This window comes from Tyto alba, unplaced genomic scaffold, assembly GCF_018691265.1.
Source record: "Tyto alba isolate M040663 unplaced genomic scaffold, T.alba_DEE_v4.0 Super-Scaffold_7, whole genome shotgun sequence".
NCBI lineage: Eukaryota > Metazoa > Chordata > Aves > Strigiformes > Tytonidae > Tyto > Tyto alba.
Window position 1 is genome coordinate 35,563,946 of NW_024881328.1, and position 24,122 is coordinate 35,588,067.

Below are 24,122 nucleotides of genomic sequence, written 5' to 3' on the forward strand. Positions count from 1 at the left end.
ATGGTATTTTTTAATTACTTTTGTGAAGCACTTTACCTTCTCTTTGTCCAGAAACTATTTTTATGAAGCCTTTCATATTTCTGCAGCCCAGAGTCCTGGGTGTATTTGAACTGATTGATGCATATAAAGGCATGTTTGATTGTGAATCTGGATGGCTTTGAATAATCTTCGAAATATGCTTATTTGGTTCTACCATATTTTCTTTCGTATTGCATCACACAGAAAATAATCACTGACCTAGAATGAACTTTACACGCATTTTAAAATATATGAACAGAAAGAGAACTAACAAACTACAATGCAGGCAATTTTAGATTGCTGTTCCTATGGAAAATTAAAGTAATTTCACTCTCTGTGTGAGGATGACAAAAGGTTGCCTCATTAATTCACAGGAAGATTACATTGCAGCATCATCTTGTGATGCTGAGATGCATTTTGAATTCAGTCTTCCGTTCCCACAATTCTTTGTTAAAAACCTTTTTTAAGTTAATGTGTCTCATGCACATTGCTACTCATACCACTGAAATTGTTACTGTAAAGAGAAGATATATAATACTGATGTGAATGTCCTCAATTGTTTGAATGGAAGAACGATAAGAGAATTTAATTTTCATATTTGCTGTTTTCATATGATCCTTTTTTTTCTTTCTTTAGGGTGAACCTGGTAGACCAGGACAATCCGGTGAGCCTGGATTTCCAGGATCTCCAGTAAGAGCATGATTTTTTACATCTGAGCAAATAATCATACTTATGTCGTCATTCTCTGTTTTAATGAGTGCAGAGCTCTGCCATTTTATTTCTGAAGTACTTGTAATAGCTTACTCCAAGGACACAGATCAGTGTGGTAACTCAGGACTGAACTGGTGATTCAAAAGCCCTTCAGTTAATCCTGAGAGTAAGTTCATGGGTGCATGTTTCAACTGTTTCATAGATGAAATGTGCATAAAACAGATGACAGTACGTATAAGTGGTACTCCATTTCACAGTATTTCACATGGTCATTTGCAATCATGTGCAGGAAGTGCTCAGAGACTATAAAATGGTGTCAGGTTGGAGTGACACTGTTTAACCTTGTAATAGTCTGAAGCCAGAGGAAGAGGGGATTGTATCATAGACATATATAATGTATTTATAAATATATTTTCAAAATACAAGTGTGATTAAAGGAATTCCAAATAATATATAATTGTACTACAGAGGATACTTGTCATGGTTTACTCTAGAAATAAAAGAATACAGGTATATCTGATGATAAAATGACATCATTTTATTGTCTTATGTAATTTTGGCCCATATTAAGAGTTCTATCTTCATTAGTCAAGTTTCTGTGCCTGGAAGGGAGCTGTACTATGGTTGAAAAGAGGACAGAAAATCCCAGATCTGAAGCCACCCGATACACATTATCTCTTTAGCTGCCTCATTGTATTTTAAGCATCCAGTTCTTGCCTGGCAATTTTGTTAGCAACTAGATACAGTCTCTTGGAGACAGAAATTACTTTTTAACAAGGCAGTGTTGTTTCCTAAGCTTTCCTCCTAAGTTTTATGGATCAAAGACAGTATTTTGTAAGCTGCTTGAGGCAAATGTAGTCTGTGGAGTATTGTTCTGTTCAGATCAAGCTGTTTTGTTCAATAAAATAATCTTTTAGAAGACTTTCTAATGAAGGAAGTGAGTACTACAACTGCACACACACACACACAAATCTCATTAAGAGTTTGCTGCAGTTGCATAGCACTGTAGAGAACACCACTGAATACACTGATCGTTCATCAGAGAAGCGTGCCATGTCTTGATCAATGACAAGGCCCATAGTCTGCTATGGAGGTACTCGACGGCTGTTTCCCCTTCTACATGATTTGCTTCCTTGCCTTGTGACTTGCTGCATGTGTGTGCTTCATCATTTTGTTGACCTGGTTGTATAAGCTGATATACATATAGCACTGAGCACAGGCCAAATAATTTTTATGGGCTACATTCAGTCTAAACAATAATAATTTATACAGTTTCAAGTTTACATGCCAGACCTTGTATGACAACAGAGATCATCCTTCACTGAGAAATAGATCTAATATATTAATTTCAAGCAATCTAATATATTAATTTCAGAAATTTCATACCTTTATAAAGTAATTTACCCTTTAGGGGTCAACCAACTCTAGAGTCATTTCCCACTGCACTTTATGATCAAACATTATCCATATAATTGACTATGAGAAGACAAAGACCTTTCTTACATTCCTTGGTGCTAACAAGGAAACAGCTTGTCTGTATGTGGAGTTCTCCTCTCTAATGCTGAAATCTCAGATGTTATTTCTTGCTCCTCTGAATATCAGTGTTGCTTCATGATGCTTCATTTCCTGTAATACATCTTCATGATTTTTTGCTATGCCGAAAGGTATGAACTGTAATCTTTCTGAGAACTTGGTTCAGAGACACCATAAAGGAAGAAATTATACGTTTAAACAACTTGTTGAATTGTTGTTACCTGAGAGTATGAAGGTGTTAATGTGATTTCCATTATAAATTCACGTGATCAGTGTTCTAACACAAGGCAGCTAGCTCCCTTCCTTTACTTAGTCTTTCCTGAAAGAGAAATTGGGCAACTAGGGGCAAGCCAACTTTGGTTTAATTGTTAAATGTATTTTAATAGCAATTGTTTATCATGCTACTTAACTGACATATTCTGAAAGAATGCATATAGATTGCAGTTCGGTTGCAGTTTCTATTTTAAGAGATACCTCTGAGTTTTGATCACTGTTTAAATAAGTTTTCTTCATATTAAGCTTCAAAACTTGATCTACCACTAGTCATTACTTCTATTTGAGGTTTGATCATACACAAATGTAAACAATAAAACTTTTAATATTGGTGAAAATGTACATAATGCTGAGACTGTCTGACTTGATAGAATGGTATGCTGTTATCGTCTGTGACCCACTCAACTGCTATGTCTCACAATATTATGTCACCAAGGTGAAGGAGTGTTAGGAGTATTAATATTAATTCTGCTTCCCTGTTCCCTGATAGCAGCATTATCGCTAGGTTTATCTGCAGGAATAAGGATTTTATTCTTTCTTTTTCCTACTTAGGGGCCTCGAGGCTTTCCTGGTGCTCCTGGTCTCCCAGGTCTCAAGGGTCACAGGGTAAGAAACAAAATTTTCCCTTTTCCCTCTCCTTGTAGGTGATGTTTCCAGGCCAGTTTCAGTATAAAGATACTCAACTTCTTTTGTATTAGTGGTAAATTTGACTAAACTTTTAGCCCTGCCAATTACAGCAGAATCACTGGCAGTTGAGAGGAAGAGAGCCTTGCAGAAAATCAACTCTATTCCCCTTTAAGCTGACCTCTGTATTATATTCACTGGTGCTTTCTTCACTCTTTTCAAATGATCTGGGAATCTGGAAGGAGCTTGCATGAGCCCTGCCAAGCTTCAGGAGGCACAAACCTGACAGTTCTCTCACTTTGTTGGCAAGTCTTGCATTAGGGTGGGGAACTTGAGAGGTGGATATGTTTGCAACATGGAGTGATTACAAATTACTAAGTTTTCTGGCCAGAATTGTACTTTGGGGAGGAATAAATAGGTTTCCTATGGCTCAGAGCCTCCTTTCTGTTTCTTTAGAATTTTTTTTTTAAACTTTCTTGTTTTAAAAAGGAAACCAAATCCAAGGAAATGTACCTTGTACAAATGGTTTCCATTTAGGCAATGTTTAAAAGCTTTATTCCATCCATTTTTTTTCTTCTTTATTTTTTTCCTTTCTTGTTCTTGGCACCTCAGATCCATTCTTAACACTTTAGTATCGAGTTATTTTAACAATAATAGTAAGAATGTTCTATATGTGTACATATATAAATATGATTTCTCCATATTTTTATAACTCTTACAGGGATTGAAAGGACTTGATGGTCCAAAAGGGGAAATTGGAGCAGCTGGAGCAAAGGTATTTTCATGGCCCAAAGAACTAAATACTTAAGCATGTTTTCTGTAATGCCAAAATAATGAAAAATAGTAGATCTTATGAATGCAGCTTTGCACCCTCTCCTATCAGTGCTACTTGTATGAAGTGGAGAGGCTACATGGAGTTGTCCATTTTTACTGTGTGTTTGATCCATATAAACTGCTAAACAATGACATGTCTGGGCTTTATACGGGAAGAGGGTTCAATAGTGCCAGTCACAGTTTCAGCTGGGGCTTAGTTTTCTGCCTCATTTTAGGTATAGCTAGGTGAATTGACTGTGGTCTGTCTGTGAAACCTATATAATACTGAAGATAACAAAGTTTGTTAGCAAAGAGCCCATGCACGTCTTGCAGTATGTGACGAGGCTGAGATGAAAGCCAGTTTTCTAACATTGTTTAATAAAATAAAATAAAATAAAGCAATGAGTAACTAAAATCTGACTCTTCTCTTTTGGATTACCATGCTAGAGATTGGCTTAGGAGAGACAGGCATCATTGGAGAGGAGAATATATTTCATCAAACTGACTATTTTTCACTTAACAAATTTACTGTCTTAGAATTTTTGACCCTCACTGGTACTGCAGCACTCTTACAAGTTCTGCTCAAAGCAGTGGTAACACAGGATAGCCAGCTGGAGACAATCTTTTCAAGATGGATTAGAAGTTATTTTAAAAGAGCATAAAACACTTTTTTCTAAGCTTTTCCACACTGATCAGTGCCGATGCTGAAACATTTTTGGCCCAGTGTAAACAGTAAACACAGGTGGGACAGAACTATTCCTTTAGATTAAAAACATAGTAAACGAAGTGAATCTTCCAAAATCTAAATTTAAATGTGAAATCAGTAGTTAAGGATAGTTTGTGTAAGGAACTGTTTCTTTCCTGAGATTGCCTCTGTGGAGGCAACAACAGCAGAAGGCTTGGTAGCAACAGTGTGGTAGGTGGTGTGGGCTGTTAGCTATGGCACGTAGGAGCTAAGTCCACTTCGCTGAGAACATGTAAATATGGCATTTCCCATCAGCAGGGGAACAGTACCCATGATACACACAGGTGACTCTGCAAATCTGCCTCGTAAGTCTAACACGGAGGACAGGGATCAAACATGTAACTCCATTTTCTTCTAACCTGTTTCCTCTAATCGTGTCGTTTCATTCCCGTTTCTAGGGAGAATCCGGACCAACAGGTGCCATGGGTGCAACGGGTCCTCTAGTGAGTGTCATGTGCATCGGGTATTACAGAAGTGGCTTTAAGACTGTAAAGGCTATTGCCAATAGGAATTTTAAGGTTTTGATATTTGTACTTGCTGTCATGAAGCTGAACTTTCTTTTAATTAGGACTTTATTTTCTATTACACTGACGGTAAATTTGGTCCGCTATAGGCTGTTATTCTTCGCAATTCACAGACATAGACAATAACAATAAATCAGAAGGCTCAACAGAAGCTTGAATGTAGATTTTGTGATTGCTTACCTACTCATGTGTCAGGTGAAAAGAATTTTTTTTATATGTTGATGCTTCATGCGGAGTGATTTCAATATGAGAAGAAAATGGATTAGGTTGCTCTGAGACAGAAGTGCAATAATTTAGCTCAGAAATGCACTAGCTAAGAAAACCATGGACAGAGGATTTTGGAGGTTATGGTGAGAATAAGCATGCATAGCGTGGAAATGAAACCGAGAAAGTTTTTCTCAAAGTAGTTTTCCTTCAGATGTGGTTTTGGACAACTGTATACTTGTGAGAAGTGTAACATGCCAAAAATCAACTCTCAGCAGTGCTTCTGGAAGTAAAGCAGCTTTCTGATATCAGATAACGACATGTCTCTGCGAAGCACTATCTTGTGTCATGCAGAATGTAGTATCTCTGAAGTGGAACCTAGTTTGTGAATGAGCCGTAGTAAATGAGATTGCATTGTTATCCTTGGTGAGTATATACGGTATTTCTTCTGATGTGTTTAAAACTAGAAATACTGTTGGAACAGGAAAAGAGAAATTACAGTCTATTAAATTTACACTGGGCAAGCCTATGAGGCTGAAAGGATTTATGTAAGCTGCTACTTCTTTCCTGCTGTAGGACAAGATAAGCTACACCTTCAGGAGGTAAAAAAATAACGGCTCTGTAACTTTTGTTCACATCATCTGTACTTACCATGCTTGTAGTCTCAGTGAACCTAATCATATTCTTGTTAAAAGCAAATAAAGAAGACTGAGCACAGAATCGATGAACAGCAATACAGTATGAAACTTACTTAAAGCAAAGGAGAAGTCAAGAATGTTTTCATTTTTTTTTTTTAAGTGAAAAACAAAGCAAAAGAAGAAAAAATAAAAAGAAAATAAGAGGGGGTGGCATGTATTCTATTCACTATGAAGGGAAAAGTCTAACAAACTGTAACCCTTTCTGTTACTCTGCCATGATGAGCTCCTATATAATGCACTTTTTGTTCTCTCTTCAAGGGACCTAGAGGAATGCCAGGAGAAAGAGGTCGAATTGGACCACAGGGTGCCCCTGTAAGTAGCATCTTCCTTCTTCCTCCTTGTAATTCTTCCCTTGCTTTACTTAAGTTGAAATCCCTGAGCCTGAAAATGTTTATTCATGTGACTTCTAGTCAGTTCCCTGGTGAGTTCTGCTGTAGCTTAAGAAAGTTAGGGCCTGAACACAGTTTTGTGGGTCAAGACCTTCCCTGTAAATTTCAAAAGCCAAAAGCAGTTTTAAATGGAGAATGCTAGCTGTATGGTAATTTCTCATACCATAGTTGGCCATGAGACCAAATACCATCACAACAGCTTTTGTCCGTGATACAAAAATTTCTTCTTTGTTTCTGTGAGAAGGTATTTTCACCAAAAATTACTCAACTACAAATAATATGTATCGATTTTGTCTGGAACAAAGTTTAAAATTGAAATTTAGGCTTTTAATTTAAATAAAGACTTATAATTTTATTCCATCTAATAAAACTGTCATCTTAGAAATTATTTTACTTTTCAGCAAAAAGATTAGCTTTGACATGACATCATATTTGAGTAGAAATTTCTGTCTGTTGCTTTATGTCTAGTGTCAAGTGTTGTTTGTTCTGGCATTTCTCCCAGTGACTTTTATGTGCTCCATACAATTATACTATCAAAATTCTGGCCTCTCTGAAAATAGTGAAATCCATTTACTTGAGGGGGAGCATAATTTCTTCCAGAAGTTTTCCATGCTAGTGTTTGGAGGGCTCTACAATCCAGCATTTCTTTGATCACTTTGGTATATATGGCTGTTATCACAAATGCTAACAGTAATTAGAGTTCTTATAAATATTCTGTCTTGTCCATTTTTATATCTAGGGTGGACGTGGCCAGCATGGTATGCCTGGGAAGCCAGGACCAATGGTAGGTTTCTTTCTTACCTATTTTTTTCACCTTATTTTTGCCACTTGGCTTTTGACACTACCAAAAGAAGCACAAAAAAACGTTGGCATTTGCTGGTAACAGTAAGTACGCCTAGAATTATCTGTAAGTGATTTCTAGTTCTACTCATCATAGCTTTAATGCTGTCCTCTGAGAAATCATACTCCGTAGCTTGTTTCATCTAAAGGTTTTAATTTGCAGAGTGGTTAGGCTATAGCCCTTCCCCGGAGGGGTGATGCTTTGATGCTTTTATGAAGTGAGGTCCATATTGCAGGGACATAAGATATGTGCTGTAATATAAAACAGTTTATAATTGTGTGTTATCTTCCTTCACATAGGAAGTTGGTAAATGAGGTTGCACCCGTTCTTAGCAAGAAGAAATGCCGCTCACAGATCACAGAACTTGCTACCTGAAATTCATCCATTACAAAATGTGTAAAAGACAGCTTTTTAATTATGGACAGTCACACGTTGGATGGAAACCTATGTGTGAATGTTGGCCAAACTGAGAAAGCATGGTATGCGTGACTGCGGTAGTTCTCAAATGCTTGCAAGAGAGCTAAAGGTGGCTGTGGCAGTTTAAAGTGTGGATGTTGGTGTATCAAAGGGTGATGGTTTCAGTCCTACAGTCCAGTCTCACAGTGCATTTGCAAAATGCATTTAAGTCAATTTACAAGAGCAAATGTGTTAGGAAACCAGTGGAACTATTCACATACATACAGTTAAATATTTGTTGCTTTTGCAAATGAAAGCTTATGACAATTATGTACTGTTTGTACAAGGCCAGATTCCACCTTAAAAATGTGGCATGCTTTTTTTTATTTATTTATTTTATTTTTTTTGAAAGCATTAGTTCTGTGATGTGGTTGACAGTTTCTGCCTGTTGGTGTGGCCAACGTGAGACTTTGCCACTTTATGAAAGTCAACTTTTTTAAAAAAAAAAAAAACAAAGCAAACCAAAAAAACAAAACACACCACACCAAAAAAACCCCTTCAAAACCCCAAGCCATACCTGCGCCTAATTAAAATTTCATTCTGTGCATGCTCTTTAAGTGATATGTCTTGAGAAACTTTCATTTTCCTGTGTCATCTTAATGAACAGACAGTTTTATTACAAAGTTCATTAAGAAATAATTAACTGTAATAGAAGCTCAAAAAATGAGTGTAAGTCTCTAAAAGCTGCAAACCTCAATTATTTGTTGACTATGAAAGAAGGGTAGCTTGTTAGAAGACGCTTTGAAACAAAAGATTTTTCAGTATGGAAAGCAAACTATAAAGTTTAAAAAAAACTAGTTCCCGAGGTATGAAATTCTATATGGAGCTTGAAATTTTTATTTGGCGTAATATATGAGCTCAGCTACACTGGACATGATAATTGGTTGGCTGATATTTTTGGTAAAATCCCATGTAGTGTCACAAAGGAGATACTGGTACTTAATGCATATGTCTTTCATTGGAGGAAGAGTTAATGAAATGCATTGTTATTTGGGTCAGTGCAGTGTACACCATAATTCTGAAATTCTTCTTGCAACAAGAGAGAGATTTGGCAGACATGTATTTGTGATCCAATAAACTGGGACACAGGTTTTCAAAAATGTACTTAGCGAGCTGTTACATCAGTTCTGTAGCAATCCAGTGGAAGGTCATGGCAGAAATGTTGTCTGTATTTAATGCTCAGTGGGACAGATTGATCTTATTAAGTTTGTCAGCAGAGCTTTATTACATAGAACATTTTTTCACATCATGCATCATATTTTACAAAAAGAGAGAAAATCAGGAAAAGATAAAGCGGAATCATGTGGGAACTGTGTTGTAGTGAATATTTATAACCACTGTGTGCCGCCATCCAGAGAGTTTATAATACAGTAGAAAGGTCTTCTGTTGAATGTTTTGTTCAGCACGAGAGGCGTTATGAAAATGGAAACAGTTTACAAATTTTCCCTAAAACCCTTAACTTGGAAGTCTTTCTGTTTAGCAAAATAAGGTTTGTGTCAGACCATACAGTTATATTCAAGTGTGCACACGTGAAGTTTGCTTTCCTAGCGAGTTTGGACAGCCTGCCATGCCACGAGTCCCACCCAAGCTTCATGTCCCCGCCACCGTGTGAGATGTGCGGACGCTCTGCAGCGCGGTGCGCCAGGAGTTTGCCTCTGGAACCAGAGAGAGCACAGCCACATCCATACCGCAGCCTGCCCCAGCTGTCAGCCCTCCTTGGGTGCAGCACCGGCTGGCTTGAGATATAATGCTCTTTGGGAAGAGCTGTACTGGCCTGGGGAGCTGCACAGCTTTGTGTTTTGTGGTGTGGCATGACCCAGCCTTTCCTCCGCTTCCTGTGCCAGAAATACCTGCCTGTCTCCGGGCAAAGATCCAAGCACTAAACTGTCTCTCCTGTACATCTTGTCTATACAGCCTTGAAAATTTGATACAAAATCTGTGTTTCGAAAACTTGTGAGTGAAATTGCATGTGAATTTGGGAATCTCAGTGGGGCAGAAGAGTAGGAAGCGGGGCATGTAGTTGCATAGCCTTGAATTATATTTTCACTTGTCATATTGCTCACCTCAAAAATCTTGTCTAGCAACCCAGTTGTTTCAATGTAAATGTGGCTTTTATTTCTCTTTTCTAGATTAGTATTTTAAGTTTAAAAGAATTGAAACCCTCCTTTGCTACATTATGTAGGACAAATTGTGATTGCTTAACAAATATCTGACCTTTTCATTACCATACCACAATAACATAGATATTAAAAGAGGATATAGTATTTTTTAAAAAACTAAAATTGAAAAACAATTCCTATAATAATTGTCAATTGTGTATGTTGCAATTTGCACATTAATAGCTGAATGAGCTTTGCTGAAGTCAGTAAATACATTATGAAAAGAAATACTGCACCACAATTCCACAGAATGTATGTGTATCACTTAGAAAAACAATATTTATAGTTAGTTTGGTTTTGTTATGAACAAATGTTTTATGACTAAAAAATATGTTTAATCCCAGAACCATATTTAGCCAGTGATTAGATACTAATTTGTGTGATCTAAACTGCAGAATTACAGCTTTTTGTGTCTGTCTTTTATAGGGCCCACTTGGCATAACTGGTTCTCCAGGTTTTCCAGGTGCTCCTGGTGTAAAGGTAAAAAATAAAATAAAAATATCTTTTCAATATGTCTAACAACACAGAATTATAAAATGTGTACTAGGCTACGCAACGTTCAGACTGGCATGTGTACAGGTCCCTAAGAGTTGCTGTGAAATCAATCTTAGTCGAGACCTTGAGACAGAAGATAGGAAACAGAAGTCAAACAAAGCAATTGCAGTTCACCACAGGATACTTTCTTTGCTTTCACTTTTGCTTGAGCTAAGAGGTGATTATAAGGTGACTATCATGGTGTGCCTTAGGAATCTTGTCTAGTCTATTCAAAGAGTAACAAGATGCATTATTACAAGTTAAATAGAGAGAACTAGTCTAAGACAGTACGGGAGCAGCACCTTCTAGGGCCGAAACTTCTGGTTCTGACTGAAAACACTTCTTGAGATGACATAGACTGGTAAGGAAAATGCTTGAACCCCAACAGAGATGTACCTCACTTCATCACAGTAGAGCAAGTGGCGATTACAGCCTTTTATGGCTCTGTGTGATTGGACTGAAATGGAAAGTTTCCACTGGCTGCAGTGCTGTCTTTGTGGGACTTCCTGGTCTTGTTTTTCAATAAAGCGCTCAATTTTTTTTTTTTCCTAGTCTTGAGAATATGTCTGCAAAAATAGAAAAGACAACTCATGCAGCTTTTTTATACTGCTTATACTTGCCCTCCATCCAGTTGCTCCTTTACGCTCCTAAAAAGTGGTAGGAAAAAATTATACAAGAAGAAACTCTCAGTCAGGTAGCCAAGTTCAGTAAATGTTTTGCGTTGTTCTGAAGCTGGCAACATTCACTAAACATTTTTTTGGAAACAAGTTTTAATATGAGTATTAACATAATGTATACAATTAAATGATAGACCTTTTAGTGCATGCCATAAAATGTTTTGGTATGGCTAAGCACTACTTAATACCTAAATAAATATTTGGAGATGCTGTCACATGATGAATCAATGAAAGCTTTTGAAAAGGAGGAGCTACCTTCAAGTTTGATCATCAGATGATGTAAAATTGGAATAGCTGCTTTGAACTCATAAAAGCTAAGCAGACTACACAATGAAGATGGGGGCGTCGGTTACGAAGGTGTGATATTAACAGCCATCAGTTCCAAAAGGCAAATTTCCTATATAAAGATAGAATTCAAAGGAGATGCCAGGAGGAATTTTTTTATTGGAGTATCCAGTCCAATCTTACATGGGTTTTCTATTCGATACAGTGTTGCAACAGTGAGTTAATCCCCCCCAAAAAACCCCAGATGTGCAAAAAACCCCAGATGTGTTATCAGTTCTAAATCTAAAGCCTTAACTGTTAACAAAGTTAAAAAAAAGTTGACAAATTATAGATACATACTGTGATTTTGGAGAGAGATGTATATCTAAAAGATTTGATCTGGTTTGGGCCACTGGATATAGTGCTCCTTCTCTGTAGTAAAGCTTCCCTGTCCTTGTATACATTGAGGAAAAATTTGGTTTGTAATTTTAAAGTTTACATTCACATAGAAGTAGTAGAAGCAGAATTAGGTAAGCAAAAACGTATTTTAAAGATAATAAACTATTTCAAAACCTGAACTGTTTTTCTCATATAAACTCAATATTCCTCCTTAGCTACTTTGAAGGACTACTTTTTAGAGCAAAATAATCTCCAGTTGTTTTTTCCTGTGAAACCTTAGGGTGAAGCAGGTCCAACGGGTCCTCGTGGTCCTGAAGGTCCTCAAGGACAAAGAGGTGAAACAGGTCCACAGGGCCCAGCTGGATCACAAGGTCTTCCTGTAAGTACATTGAGTTCCTCAGTGCTCAGCTTGCGCATGTTGCCTGTTTATAGTGGATTTTAATACCCAACTTGATAGGCACTGAATTTTGCTCAGATTGCTTCTTTACCAGAAAAGGAAAGGTATAATTCGTTTTGTGTTTGTTTTGTTGAAAATAACTTTTCATTATTTAGTTAAAGCAACTTGGAAAACGGAAAGTTACACAACCTGATACAGTCTCAATCCTGCAACTGCTTAAAGCTTAAGTTTAAACGTAGGGTCTTGGAGATTAAAAGTCACATTAATTTTCATGCTTTATTACTCAGATTAGCATTTGCACAAGTAGATCTTACATTTCTATGTTTACTTAATAGCCTTTATTGTCTGGTCTTGGAAAGTGGATAAAATAACTATTATCTTATGCTTTGTTATTGATACTCTCCTCATCAAATTTAATTCTAATGAATGGTGCATTATTTTTAGGGTACTGAAGGGACAGATGGTTCTCCAGGTGCTAAAGGCCCAACTGTAAGTGATCATATCACCCGTTGAAGAAATTGTGTAAGTGGATTTATTTTATTTCCTTATTTTTATTATTTTTTTCCCTTACCGTGCTTGCTGTTATTTCTGTTTATAGGGATCTGCAGGCACTGGAGGCCCTCTTGGTTTATCAGGTCCACCAGGTTCCCCAGGACCACAAGGCAGTACTGGCCCACCTGGTATTCGAGGCCAGCCGGTAATCACATCTTTGTCTCTGTGAAAATTATGATGTCTAGCAAATGTGTCATGCTGTGTAATGGAAATGGTGATTAACAGTGAGGTGCCTTTAAATAAATTAATAACATGCTAGTGAGTATGCTGAGACTTGGATCTTGTGAATCTTCTGTGTGTCTGAAATACTGGTTTTACTTTCTTAGTGGCCTTCTTAGGTGTCTATATAAACTTGGACAAACAGCAACAATTATCTTCTGAAATTGTCTCTCTTAAATTTTTGTCTTGATAACATCATAATAAACAAGCATGCTTAGGGGAAACACAAATGATTGTAAGCATCCTCTTGTATTAACTACAACTAGTTGCTACCCAATTTTTTTTTTGTAATTACTACACTCGTTTTTCTGTTTCATAGCATAATCTAGAATGGTTGAATGATGTATACAGAGTTTTAATCTAATGGGTGTTATTCATGTTTGTTTTCAGGGAGACCCTGGTGTCCCAGGTTTCAAGGGAGAAGCAGGACCCAAAGGTGAACCTGTAAGTCTCCGTGTACTTTGTAAGATGAAAGGGAATCACAAAGGCTTGTATAAGTATTTTGAATAGATTCTTACAATTTTCAAGACACTTCTGATGCTTGTTATCCACAGAAGATTACTTCTGTTTTTTGAGTAGTTCTTGTGGAATACAAACCACAGTGAACCTGGCTAGATGATACTAAGAATGAATGGTGAAGCATGTCCTTGATGTTATAAATCAGCTACCCGGTATAGACTGTACAGGATACAAGAACAGAGAAACTAATTAGTGCCTCTGCTGAGATTTCTGTAGCATGCAGAATGAGTTTATTCTGTTTTTTTCATCTCATGAGAAATAGATCCATATGCTTCTGAACATTTAAGAGTACACCGGTCTGTCTGCCAATCATAATGAAAAAGTCCTTTTTTATTCTGAAATGATATTTAATACATTTTATACTTATGGAATTATGTATATATTAATCATATTTTATTTTTACATCAATATAAATATTTATACCTGTATGATGTGCATAGTTGTTTGGCCCACAGCTAATGTTTGTGAAAGATCATTTGAGAACATGGCTAATTCCATGCTGTAACCATGTGAATTTTGGAAGAAAAGTGATTATGCAGTTAGTCAGTTTGACTTGTCAATCAATCTTCAGTTTTTCGCTAGTTAAATGATCATGTAATAAATGAAAAAAACGTACAGCTGAAGTAATAGTTTCCTTACAGTTGACTGTCTTCTCCTTTCTTTGAGAATTTCTACAAGTCTCACTGAATTGTGAATCCTTTGCAGCTTGTCCAATTGATAATAATAAATGCAAATTGTTGTATCTGAGCAAACAGGTGATTATAAGAAGCACTGTACAGCCAAACTGCAGAATTAGTTTATTCATAGTACACTTCTTACTGAAATATTAGCTACCGAACATTGTAAAAGAGAAAAGCTGATGCTGAAAAGCTGCATTTTTAACTGATTCAAAATCTAGCTATATTTTTTCCTCCTTTATTTGGAAAAATTTGTATGATGCTTAGAAGACAGTCTGTTTCAATATACCAGAGAAGTGGTGAGTTTAACAGTAATTGTTTTGGAAAATATTTTACTTTCACTAGGGCCCTCAAGGTCCCCAGGGTCCCATTGGCCCTGTAGGTGAAGAAGGGAAAAGAGGTCCTCGAGGTGATCCAGGGTCAGTAGGTCCACCAGGTCCCATTGGAGAGCGGGTAAGCAATGCAAAGGAATAATATGCTTTGAGAGATACACTGCTAAGCCAAAAAAACCTCTTGACCTAACCATGAACTTTCTCACGGCTTTGTTGTGGGTTTAGTCAATCATTATTTTCCTAACTAGTTAATTTGTGTCTATAAATTGGTTCTATATCAGATTAGTGATTTTAGTATGCTGTCTTCTCTCATACATTCTTTTTGAAAATGATACCCTGAGGATCGAGATACAAAAATATGGCATGATGGTTTTTGTGTCCTGAATAAATAGATCATACTTCTGCTTATTATTCTGGGGGAAAAGAAATCTGTCATACTGTGCATTATTTTTACCCTGGATATTTTCATTTGCGGTTCAATGCACAGGACAGTATTGTAGCAGAAGTGATGGTGATGTGACAAGCTAATATGCAGATTTTTGCTTAACCCCTTTACAAGTGGCCATCTTGTTTTCAATGAGGCTGTTCACATAGGAGCTGTTCATCATGCATGAATGACACATTGGTATTTTTACCACTCCAAGTGGTTAAAAACCCCCCAAGTTTAAAGTATTGTAAGAAAGTTGTAAGGAAATAAACTGAACCCCCAAACCATAAATCTAGTACTTTATTTGCATTAAATTATGTAAAAATTAAGATGATAATCTTGTATCTATGGCTTTTCCCAGGGTGCTCCTGGTAATCGTGGTTTTCCAGGTTCTGATGGCTTGCCTGGACCAAAGGTAAATGAAATTAAAGTGTCTGTCTTTTATTTGCTCAATTTGTAAAATTTACAGACATACAGAGAGAAAGTGTTCCATTAAAAATGTATGTTTCTTGTCAAATGGGCAGATTGTCAAAATCATTGGAAGTAGCATTAAAAGGAATTGACAAATGTCTAAAAGGGGTACGAATGTTTTGAGACTAAATATTTTTTGGGGAAAAGTCACTTTCAATTCCTGTGATGTTCAGCTTTCCTTGCTTGTCCCTGACTTAATGCTCCCTCATGCTCAAATAGATAAGAGATGTTGACCTGTTTCTACTGCTATATAGTTTTATGTATTACTCTATAGTAGGTAACTATTTGAAGAATTTCTTTTTCTTTGTGTGTGGTATAGTTTTTCTAGACTTGTCCCTTGAACAGATAGTCTTTTCTGTCTTTGGCTTTCCTAAGTGCTCTAAGGCTTACAGGGAGGTGACTCACATATGTATCTGTCTAGTGTTTTTGTAAATTCCTAACTTCTTGGTAAAAATACAGTCATTCTAAAATCCTTATATAGATTTGTTTTATGGAACAGACAACTTTTAAGTAATAATTTGGAGGGACAAAGTGATAATAATAAATGTATCTGGAACTCTGTTTGCAAAACTAGGTCTTTAATACAAGATACCTGTTTCATTTAACCTTCTCTTACAGTTGCTGTTCTCTCACTGTTGCTACCTGTTAATTACTAGCCAGTTGGTGTCTTTTAGGGTGCCCAAGGGGAGCGCGGTCCAGCAGGTTCTTCTGGTCCTAAAGGAGGTCAGGGAGATCCTGGGCGTCCTGGTGAACCTGGCCTCCCAGGTGCAAGGGTAAGGAGCTAGTAGCAGTATGCAATAAACCACAACTATAAACCATGACATTTTTCATTTTCAAAAGGCAGCAATTAACTTTGCAGAATTAAGAAGCTATTATACAAAGGCAGACTTATTTCAGTGGGGGTCCTTAAAGTGTAAAGGACAAAAATACCTGTCTGTCTTTCCTACTGATGTTGGGAAGCACAGGTTCCAGTTGTCTGCAAAAAAAGGAGAAATAGCTCTGATTGAGACTGGCTAATGAAACTGAAGGAAGTGTGCTTGTAAAGCACACAGTTGCCACAGATAACATGAATTGAAGGCCAGAACTTCATTACATTGGGGATTGATAACTTACATAGTAGAGTGGTGCATGCCATCTAGAGATTTTCTTCAGGAAAAATACTTTGGGAGAATTTGGAATATCACAAAAGAAGAGAAGTGGAGCGGCAAGTATAAGATGTGATCTAAATCACTGCATAATGTTAGCAGAAATAAAGATGAGCCTGAGAGAAGCTCAAGAGGTGAAAAAACAAGAAAAGGAAGAAGGGGAAAAGGGGAAGACCAAAGGCAGTGGGGGATGAAGCTATGAAGTGAAGACAAGGATGAGGATCTTTGATACAGAGAAGATACTCTTGTGTAAAGAATGTCTTAGTGTTTGTACCATGGTAGAAACTGAGCATATCTTTTGGATTTATTTACATTTCTCTATCATTCTAGAATTATATGCACGATTCAACACCAGTATTATTCCCACTTTTAGGGTTTGACAGGAAATCCAGGTGTTCAAGGCCCAGAAGGAAAACTTGGCCCCTTGGTAAGCAACACAAAAATTAATCCTTTCAGAGTACTTCAAAGGTCCCAGCTCATTGAAATTACTTTTATTAACTTGAATTTTCTTGCTTTCTGAAGGTTCATCTTCTGGGTGTTCACTTTAGATTCTCAGCTCCAAAATGAGTGTGAATAATGTTCCTCTGGTTTTGTTTATGTAGCAGTGTTTGTTGTTTAGCATCTGCTGCAATATTTTTACATATATTAAGGAAACAATGAAGTATTTGTACGTAATGGCTCGATGATGATAATTGTGTAGTATTCGGTTAAACCTAGAAGTATGGCTAAAGCTATGTCTGCTTTAAAGACATTTTAACTGATAACCATGACACCAAACCAGATTAATTTTATTTTTTATATATACAAAATTTTTCAATTTAAAACTCTTTAGGGTGCTCCTGGAGAAGATGGACGTCCAGGTCCAGCAGGTTCAATAGGAATCAGAGGTCAGCCAGGCAGCATGGGCCTTCCTGGGCCAAAGGGTAGTAGTGTGAGTATGGCACTGGGTACCCAAGATCTGCTTAAATTTAAAAATTTGCATATATTTTAATGGATAAAGCCAGTATCTAAATACAGTAATTTTTATTTCTGCAAATTAGGGTGATCCTGGAAAACCTGGAGAAGCAGGAAATGCAGGTGTCCCAGGACAGAGAGTGAGTGTGACTGTTATTTTCAGTGATTAGAGAAAATGATGCTTTTCTGTTATATATGTTCACTATCTAAGACTTCTTCCTATGTCATTTTAATTTAGGGAGCCCCTGGTAAAGATGGTGAAGTTGGTCCTTCTGGTCCTGTTGGCCCACCAGTAAGTCAACTTTTACCACTCTGCCTGCTTGCTCATCACTCCATCCGTTTATTGCTCTTTCTGATTCTATTTTTATCTATCTTCATGCCAGTTGTTGATTCCAAAAAAAATTCCAAGAACATTTAAAGAAAAAAATTTCCAAGAAAAATGGGAAGCCTTGTATTAGAAAATATATGTATTAAAAGTGTAAGTCCTTTTACTGACCTTTATAAAAAATAGTGCAAGGAGCAAAATTTTCTCATAGTTCATTTTCCTAGCTTCCTTGGTTTCAGTGGAACTAAGTGTACTTGATGATCTTTAAGATCTTTTTCAACCTAAGAGATTTTATGATTCTACGATTGTTTTCCTGTCAGCACAGACATTTGGGGAGGGGGATCTTAAAGAAATAAGATATATCTTTTTACATCTTTCAGATAGGGTGTATCCTGGCCTGGCATAAGTAAAAATGTATAATAAACAAATACATAGTTGGAAATATACATACATAGAGAGAAGAAAAGTTGTGGAGTCTGTCTGTATTCCTCTAATGTATACTTACTGCTTTCCTTTGTGTAGGGTCTGGCAGGAGAAAGAGGAGAACAAGGACCTCCAGGTCCTACAGGGTTTCAGGTATGTGCATTCATTTTTATTAAGGAAAAAATTAAACAGCTATGTCTTCATCAGCTTAAATTGGAGAAATTCAACAAAGCGATGTTTAACAAAACACAAATTCAGAACTAAGGCAATGATGCTCATAATAATTAGTGAGACTTAGCTTTCACATCAGCTGTGCACTGAACTGAACTGGCAAAGGCTTACAGAACAGCTCTGTATCCTTTGAGAAAACCTTTGTTGGTTTTCAGTGTTAATTTGGAGATTTTCCAAGGATGTGCCAAATATGGAGCAAAATAATTGTTTTGATAATGAAGTATTAATTAAGTTAATTCAATCTCTGTTTATAGAGAACTTTATTTTTAGGGCTGATATGCATATGTCATGCAAATGCTTAAGAAGGGCTGCCATCTCGTTTAGTGGGGGGAAAACACTTTGGTGAAATATTAATGTAACTATTTTGGTTGGGGATCTCCGAGGGCATACTCTTGTATTGAGCATACTACTACTTTCGTATTCTTGATGTCTTAATTAAATCTGGATTTGCATAACTTTCTAGCATGTTAGTGACCATTTAATTATATTTTTACAGGGCTTGCCCGGGCCACCAGGTCCTCCAGGTGAGGGAGGAAAACCAGGTGATCAGGTAATTTCTGATTTAACAAGAATTTTACAAGAATTCGGTTCAAAAAGTAGTTTTGCCTTCTCTTTGTAATTTAATTTCCCACTCTGTTTCAAAATATGTACTGATGCAATCTGCAAGCTGAATACTGCTTTTGGATAAAACAATTACTAGAATCTCACCAGCTTCTTGGATTGAGTTGGACTATCTCCTCTTATCACGGACCACTAATACTCAGAAGTAGCCATCTACATTGGCAATACATTGGATATGAAAATGTTTATCTCTAATTTCCATGGCTATAAGGCTATGAATAACACTCTCATTCTAATGGTGAGTTCTGTTCTGCTTAGGGTGTTCCTGGAGATCCTGGAGCTGTTGGTCCATTGGGCCCTAGGGTAAGTATTTGCTTTCAGAGTTTAAACATTCATAACACTTCTCCAAGGTTGAAAGTTGATATATAATACGGACTTTAACAGCTAAAGTGAATATTTGACTTTTTTTTCCCGACTAGTAAAATGGTTGTAAACATGGATACATTTTAAGATGGTTTCTGTAAAACCTAACACTTTTAATGGTTTGATAACTCATGAAGTAGTGTTGAGTACTAGCTGCTAAGTGATGTAGCTTACTGTGACATTACAGTTTTTAGTTTGATGAGCAACATGCTATTTCCCTTACCTTTAACAATAAAAGCATAAAGCTCTTTTTTATTTGTTCAGTTGTTGTAGAACTTGTTCACAGGTTCTTTGTTCGAATAGCAATGCTGCACTTACGGTGTACTTAGGATTTTGTCTACCAGAACTATACTCTGACTTCTAAATGAGCAATAATTTTCAATTTTTCAGGGAGAACGTGGCAATCCAGGGGAAAGAGGAGAACCAGGTGCATCAGGACTCCAGGGTGAAAAGGGTATGGCTGGAGGTCATGGACCTGATGGTCCAAAGGTAAGCTGAATGGATATTTGTTTTGCTGCAGCAATGTAATATATAATTCTGCTCATTTGCATGAACATGAGAGAGCTTTTTTATTGTAAAAGGGATATTTTTTCATGAAAGGTATGTTGTTTATATAAGGGTTCTAGGAGGACATACAAAGTTATTCCAGTATAATAATAACTTGCAAGATACTAAAATGTTGAGAAATCAAATTTTTTATTAGTTTATATAGGTCTGAAGTTTAAAATGTTTTTTGTGTTTCTTAGTAGAACAGGGCAAAGCCGTTTCTGAACTAGAGGAAACCCGTTGGCATTGGCTCCATTTTAAGAACCATGTCAGTTTACACAAAGACATTTTGCAGGGTTGAGTGTTTAAAAGAAAATACTGAAAAGTGCATGCATTTCTTTCACCTGCAATTGATATAAATGGGCCTAGGAAGGTCAGCCCAGGTAGAGAGTGCCTCTAGTAATGCAGGACTTGTAATGGACATGAGCTGTAAGAAGCAAAACATCTCTGCCCCTGTCAACTTCTACCTGTAGTTAGTTTGTGTAGTAGACCCATGTGGCCATCAAGGTGAAGTTGGAAAGATGCTCCAGCTTCTTTTTTTGCCTGTTCTCATCTCCAGTATGCACTGAGTAAATAGTAATGTATTTGGAAGGAGTACTGTATGACAACTGCACTTCCTGAGTAACACAATGGGAAAAGAAAAGTATTTGGACATGAATAAAGTCCAAATTTAAGAGAAAATTATTACTTAAAACTGTACCCCAGAGACTTCAACACAGGCACAGTATGCTCTGCAGCCTAGAGACAAAGATACTTCTCAGACGAATAGACAACAACTTGTTCTGTATTTGTTTCAGGGAAGCCCAGGCCCTAGTGGGACGCCTGGCGATCCAGGCCCGCCGGGTCTTCAAGGTATGCCTGGAGAAAGAGGGATTGCTGGAACGCCCGGCCCCAAGGGTGATAGAGTAAGTCTGGTTATTTCTGTTGTGCTGTATAGAACCACCTCTCTCTTAATACTGTGGTTGTTCGAGGGTAAGAACTACTCAGCATTCAGTGTCATAACTGAGACTTTCTGGGTATTTTCCATAGGGTGGCATAGGTGAGAAAGGTGCTGAAGGTACAGCTGGTAATGACGGGGCAAGAGTAAGTAAATCTATTACTCTTTTTAGACCTACTCTCCACACACCAGATTGCTTGTTGTGCTAGTGGTATTTGGCTCACAGAGTTAAAAACTACTGAATGTGGCATTCATTCTCATTCCCCCTACCTTCCAAATTTGGTCTTCAACTTTTTCAAGACTGCTGTACACAACGTTTTGGGATGTCTGTGTTTCAAGCCCATGTTTTGTATAATCAATAATGGGAGTCAAGATGTCAATGGAAAGGATTTCCAGAAGTACCATGTTAATTTGGGATGCAGCTAAGCTGACTATAGTCAAAAATATGAAAAAAGGGACAGGCAGAGACCAATAGCCAAAAAGCAAACCCACCAGTTCTGACTCTTGGGCTAAGGCAGATGGCTCCTTATTGCTTGGACTGAGTTGCCCACTGTCTGTCCTGAATTTCACAGGTGAAAATTCCTCTAAATGTACTGAGCCCCATATGGGCAGTGGGTCGCTGACACTTGTGAAAAGCTTTGAACCTCCTGTGTCTAAATAACATGGCTGGCCTGCTCACAGGCAATAAATCCAAAATGGTCAAGACATGTTGCATGCATGCTTCTGCATAGATCAACTGTCCAATAATCCCAAATGTAATAATGGGTTTGTGATATAGGCACTGACTATATTTTCTTCTCAGAAGCTGTTGGAGTTAGTTTTTACATAAATCAGATCTATCTGAGATTTTGGGGTATTGCAAACCAGTTGGAGTACTAACTGTTAGGCATTTGGAAATCTGAGATACATAGCAAAGATGAGGATTCTGACTGGACAAAATTTCTAGTTAAACGAAGGTTTTAGGAGAACACTAGCATACAGAAGCACCAACTTACAACTAGCAGCTGTGAGCTGGAATTTCTTTGTAAGTCAGATAATATCCAATGATACAGAATAGTTCTTAGTCCTTGTAAGGCATCATAGCTTACAGTAACTAATGAACAGATAAAGTAATGTTGAACTAATCGTATATCCCTCTTCTAAAGCTAGTTGTCTGCAGATATTTCTGCTACTGATCACTAGAACACTGATGGTGATGCACTATCCTTTGTTAATGCTGTGGTTTTTTAATTTCTCTTCAGTTTGAACTAAGGTACAGTGCAGATTCTTGAGTGAGAGGGAATTTTGTTTGAGAGAAACTCGGTGTAAATTTGTGGTACCCTGTTTCTAGTGACAGCGAATCCTAATTGGGATATCTAAATATGAAGGTAATATGAATAGTGCTGCAGGATCATTACATGGAGTTGATGGGTTTGGATGGAGAGATTGGACCCTATTTGCCTAACTATCCTATGAAGAGGAAAAGGACACTTTTGAGGAGTTTTCAAGATAGAAATGAATCTTCAAAAGTAAAGATGGACATGTTAAAACTAATTTAAGCAATGAAATACTAGCACAAAACAAATAGAAAGCTCCTGTGCAAATGGGGGAAAAAGGATGTAATTTCCTCCTGAGAGAGCAAAATAAAACCAGGACTTTTTTGTCATTGTCCTTATTCATAGAAGCTGCATAAAGTAGATTATGAAGTTAGTAAAGAAAGAGAGAATGAATGAGAGCAGGGATTTTGGCCACAGGGAGAGGAAATGCAAGTAAATTTTAGGTAAAAAAGACCCAACATGATTTCAGAGATAAAGGAGAATTTAAATAAATGAAAAGCATATGAAAATAGTAATATGTGAAAAGTTTTAAACTGTCAGTTTTGAAGCTTCACTTTTTTAACCTTGTTTTCTCTTAATTTCTTCAAAAGGGTCTTCCTGGTCCAATAGGCCCAATGGGTCCAGCAGGTCCCACTGGTGAAAAGGTATACAGATTTTTATGCCATTCCTTACTGAAGTTTCTTAATATTACCATACTTTATTGACACTTTTGCTACTTGTCTAATAAGTTACTTGGGAAATAACCTTTAATTTTATTTTAAGGGTGAACCAGGTCCTCGGGGTCTTGTTGGTCCTCCTGGCTCCCGTGGAAACCCTGTGAGTAAACATGTTTGCCTTTTGCCTGGCTAGAAGTTAACAATATGTAACAGTGATGCAAACTCCAGGTTTTGTCTCATTTGCCGATATATTTTCCTCTTTTTCTTCCCCTTTCTTTGTAGCCAAAATCTGGTGTCCTGTCTTGATGCTGTGCACTTGTAAAATTATTGGCAGATTTTGTTCCTCTGTCCTATATTTGTTTCTGGGCAATCATTATATAGAGTTACCCTCATTTATCTCAGTCCTAAAAGTATGCCACCACTTTTAATTGTTTAAATCTTTTTAAAAGCACGTCCGTACCAGATACTACTCTACACATACAAATATTTAGATGGACTAAGCACAGAAGTATATCGTAGTTTTCATCTAATTATGCTAAGTCTTGTCATCTTTGGTCTATTTATGATTTTAAGGGTTGACTTTGATTAGGAAGTTAGATGCTCAGCCCTTCTAGATCCTTCATACTGCTTGGAATTGATTATGTCTCCGTCATAAATCAGAACAGCCTCATTTCCAGTGTAAACTGGAATAGCTTCTACCCCTCTGGGGAGTACTGGAGCTTGGCAGCCTTCAGCTCTCTCTTTTCCAAACAAATGCTGCGTGGAAAGCTCAGTTGAAGCAGCTCACAGCCCATTCTGACCTTGTAGAAGAATACATCTTTGAACTATTCTTTTTTTACCTGTCTATCCAATTGGGATGGTGGGTTGCATAAACTGTGTGCGCTTCGACTAATCCTGCTGTTGCTGGAGGCGGTTGTGACCACAATTTCTTCTATTGGAGTTTTAGTACTTGCATATGCCTTCTGTCTCTAAATTCTGAAAGTTTACATATTGTCTTGAACATATGGCAGATCATAACATCATAGCTAACACTGTTTTTTTTGTGATTTGAAAGAACATTTGATTCTGCTTAATAGAGCGAAAGTATAATCACACTTGTAGCAGTAAATAGTTAACATCCTTTCTAGTCCTTTTAATTGCAAATTATAC

At 37.1% G+C, this 24,122-nt stretch overlaps 1 protein-coding gene across 1 annotated transcript in view; it reads left to right on the forward strand.

Moving 5' to 3' along the window:
• Window positions 1–24,122, forward strand: part of COL5A2 (collagen type V alpha 2 chain) — a 111,325-nt gene that overhangs the window by 70,945 nt on the left and 16,258 nt on the right. Inside the window, exons 12-37 of the mRNA XM_032995213.2 lie at window positions 655–708; window positions 3,088–3,141; window positions 3,881–3,934; window positions 5,116–5,160; window positions 6,402–6,455; window positions 7,272–7,316; window positions 10,415–10,468; window positions 12,143–12,241; window positions 12,704–12,748; window positions 12,858–12,956; window positions 13,421–13,474; window positions 14,572–14,679; window positions 15,347–15,400; window positions 16,131–16,229; window positions 16,975–17,028; window positions 17,434–17,532; window positions 17,642–17,695; window positions 17,794–17,847; window positions 18,403–18,456; window positions 19,031–19,084; window positions 19,414–19,458; window positions 19,909–20,007; window positions 20,862–20,969; window positions 21,094–21,147; window positions 22,908–22,961; window positions 23,080–23,133. Coding sequence (XP_032851104.1) covers window positions 655–708; window positions 3,088–3,141; window positions 3,881–3,934; window positions 5,116–5,160; window positions 6,402–6,455; window positions 7,272–7,316; window positions 10,415–10,468; window positions 12,143–12,241; window positions 12,704–12,748; window positions 12,858–12,956; window positions 13,421–13,474; window positions 14,572–14,679; window positions 15,347–15,400; window positions 16,131–16,229; window positions 16,975–17,028; window positions 17,434–17,532; window positions 17,642–17,695; window positions 17,794–17,847; window positions 18,403–18,456; window positions 19,031–19,084; window positions 19,414–19,458; window positions 19,909–20,007; window positions 20,862–20,969; window positions 21,094–21,147; window positions 22,908–22,961; window positions 23,080–23,133 — 1,701 coding nt within the window. The remainder of the gene's footprint in view (window positions 1–654; window positions 709–3,087; window positions 3,142–3,880; window positions 3,935–5,115; window positions 5,161–6,401; window positions 6,456–7,271; window positions 7,317–10,414; window positions 10,469–12,142; window positions 12,242–12,703; window positions 12,749–12,857; window positions 12,957–13,420; window positions 13,475–14,571; window positions 14,680–15,346; window positions 15,401–16,130; window positions 16,230–16,974; window positions 17,029–17,433; window positions 17,533–17,641; window positions 17,696–17,793; window positions 17,848–18,402; window positions 18,457–19,030; window positions 19,085–19,413; window positions 19,459–19,908; window positions 20,008–20,861; window positions 20,970–21,093; window positions 21,148–22,907; window positions 22,962–23,079; window positions 23,134–24,122) is intronic.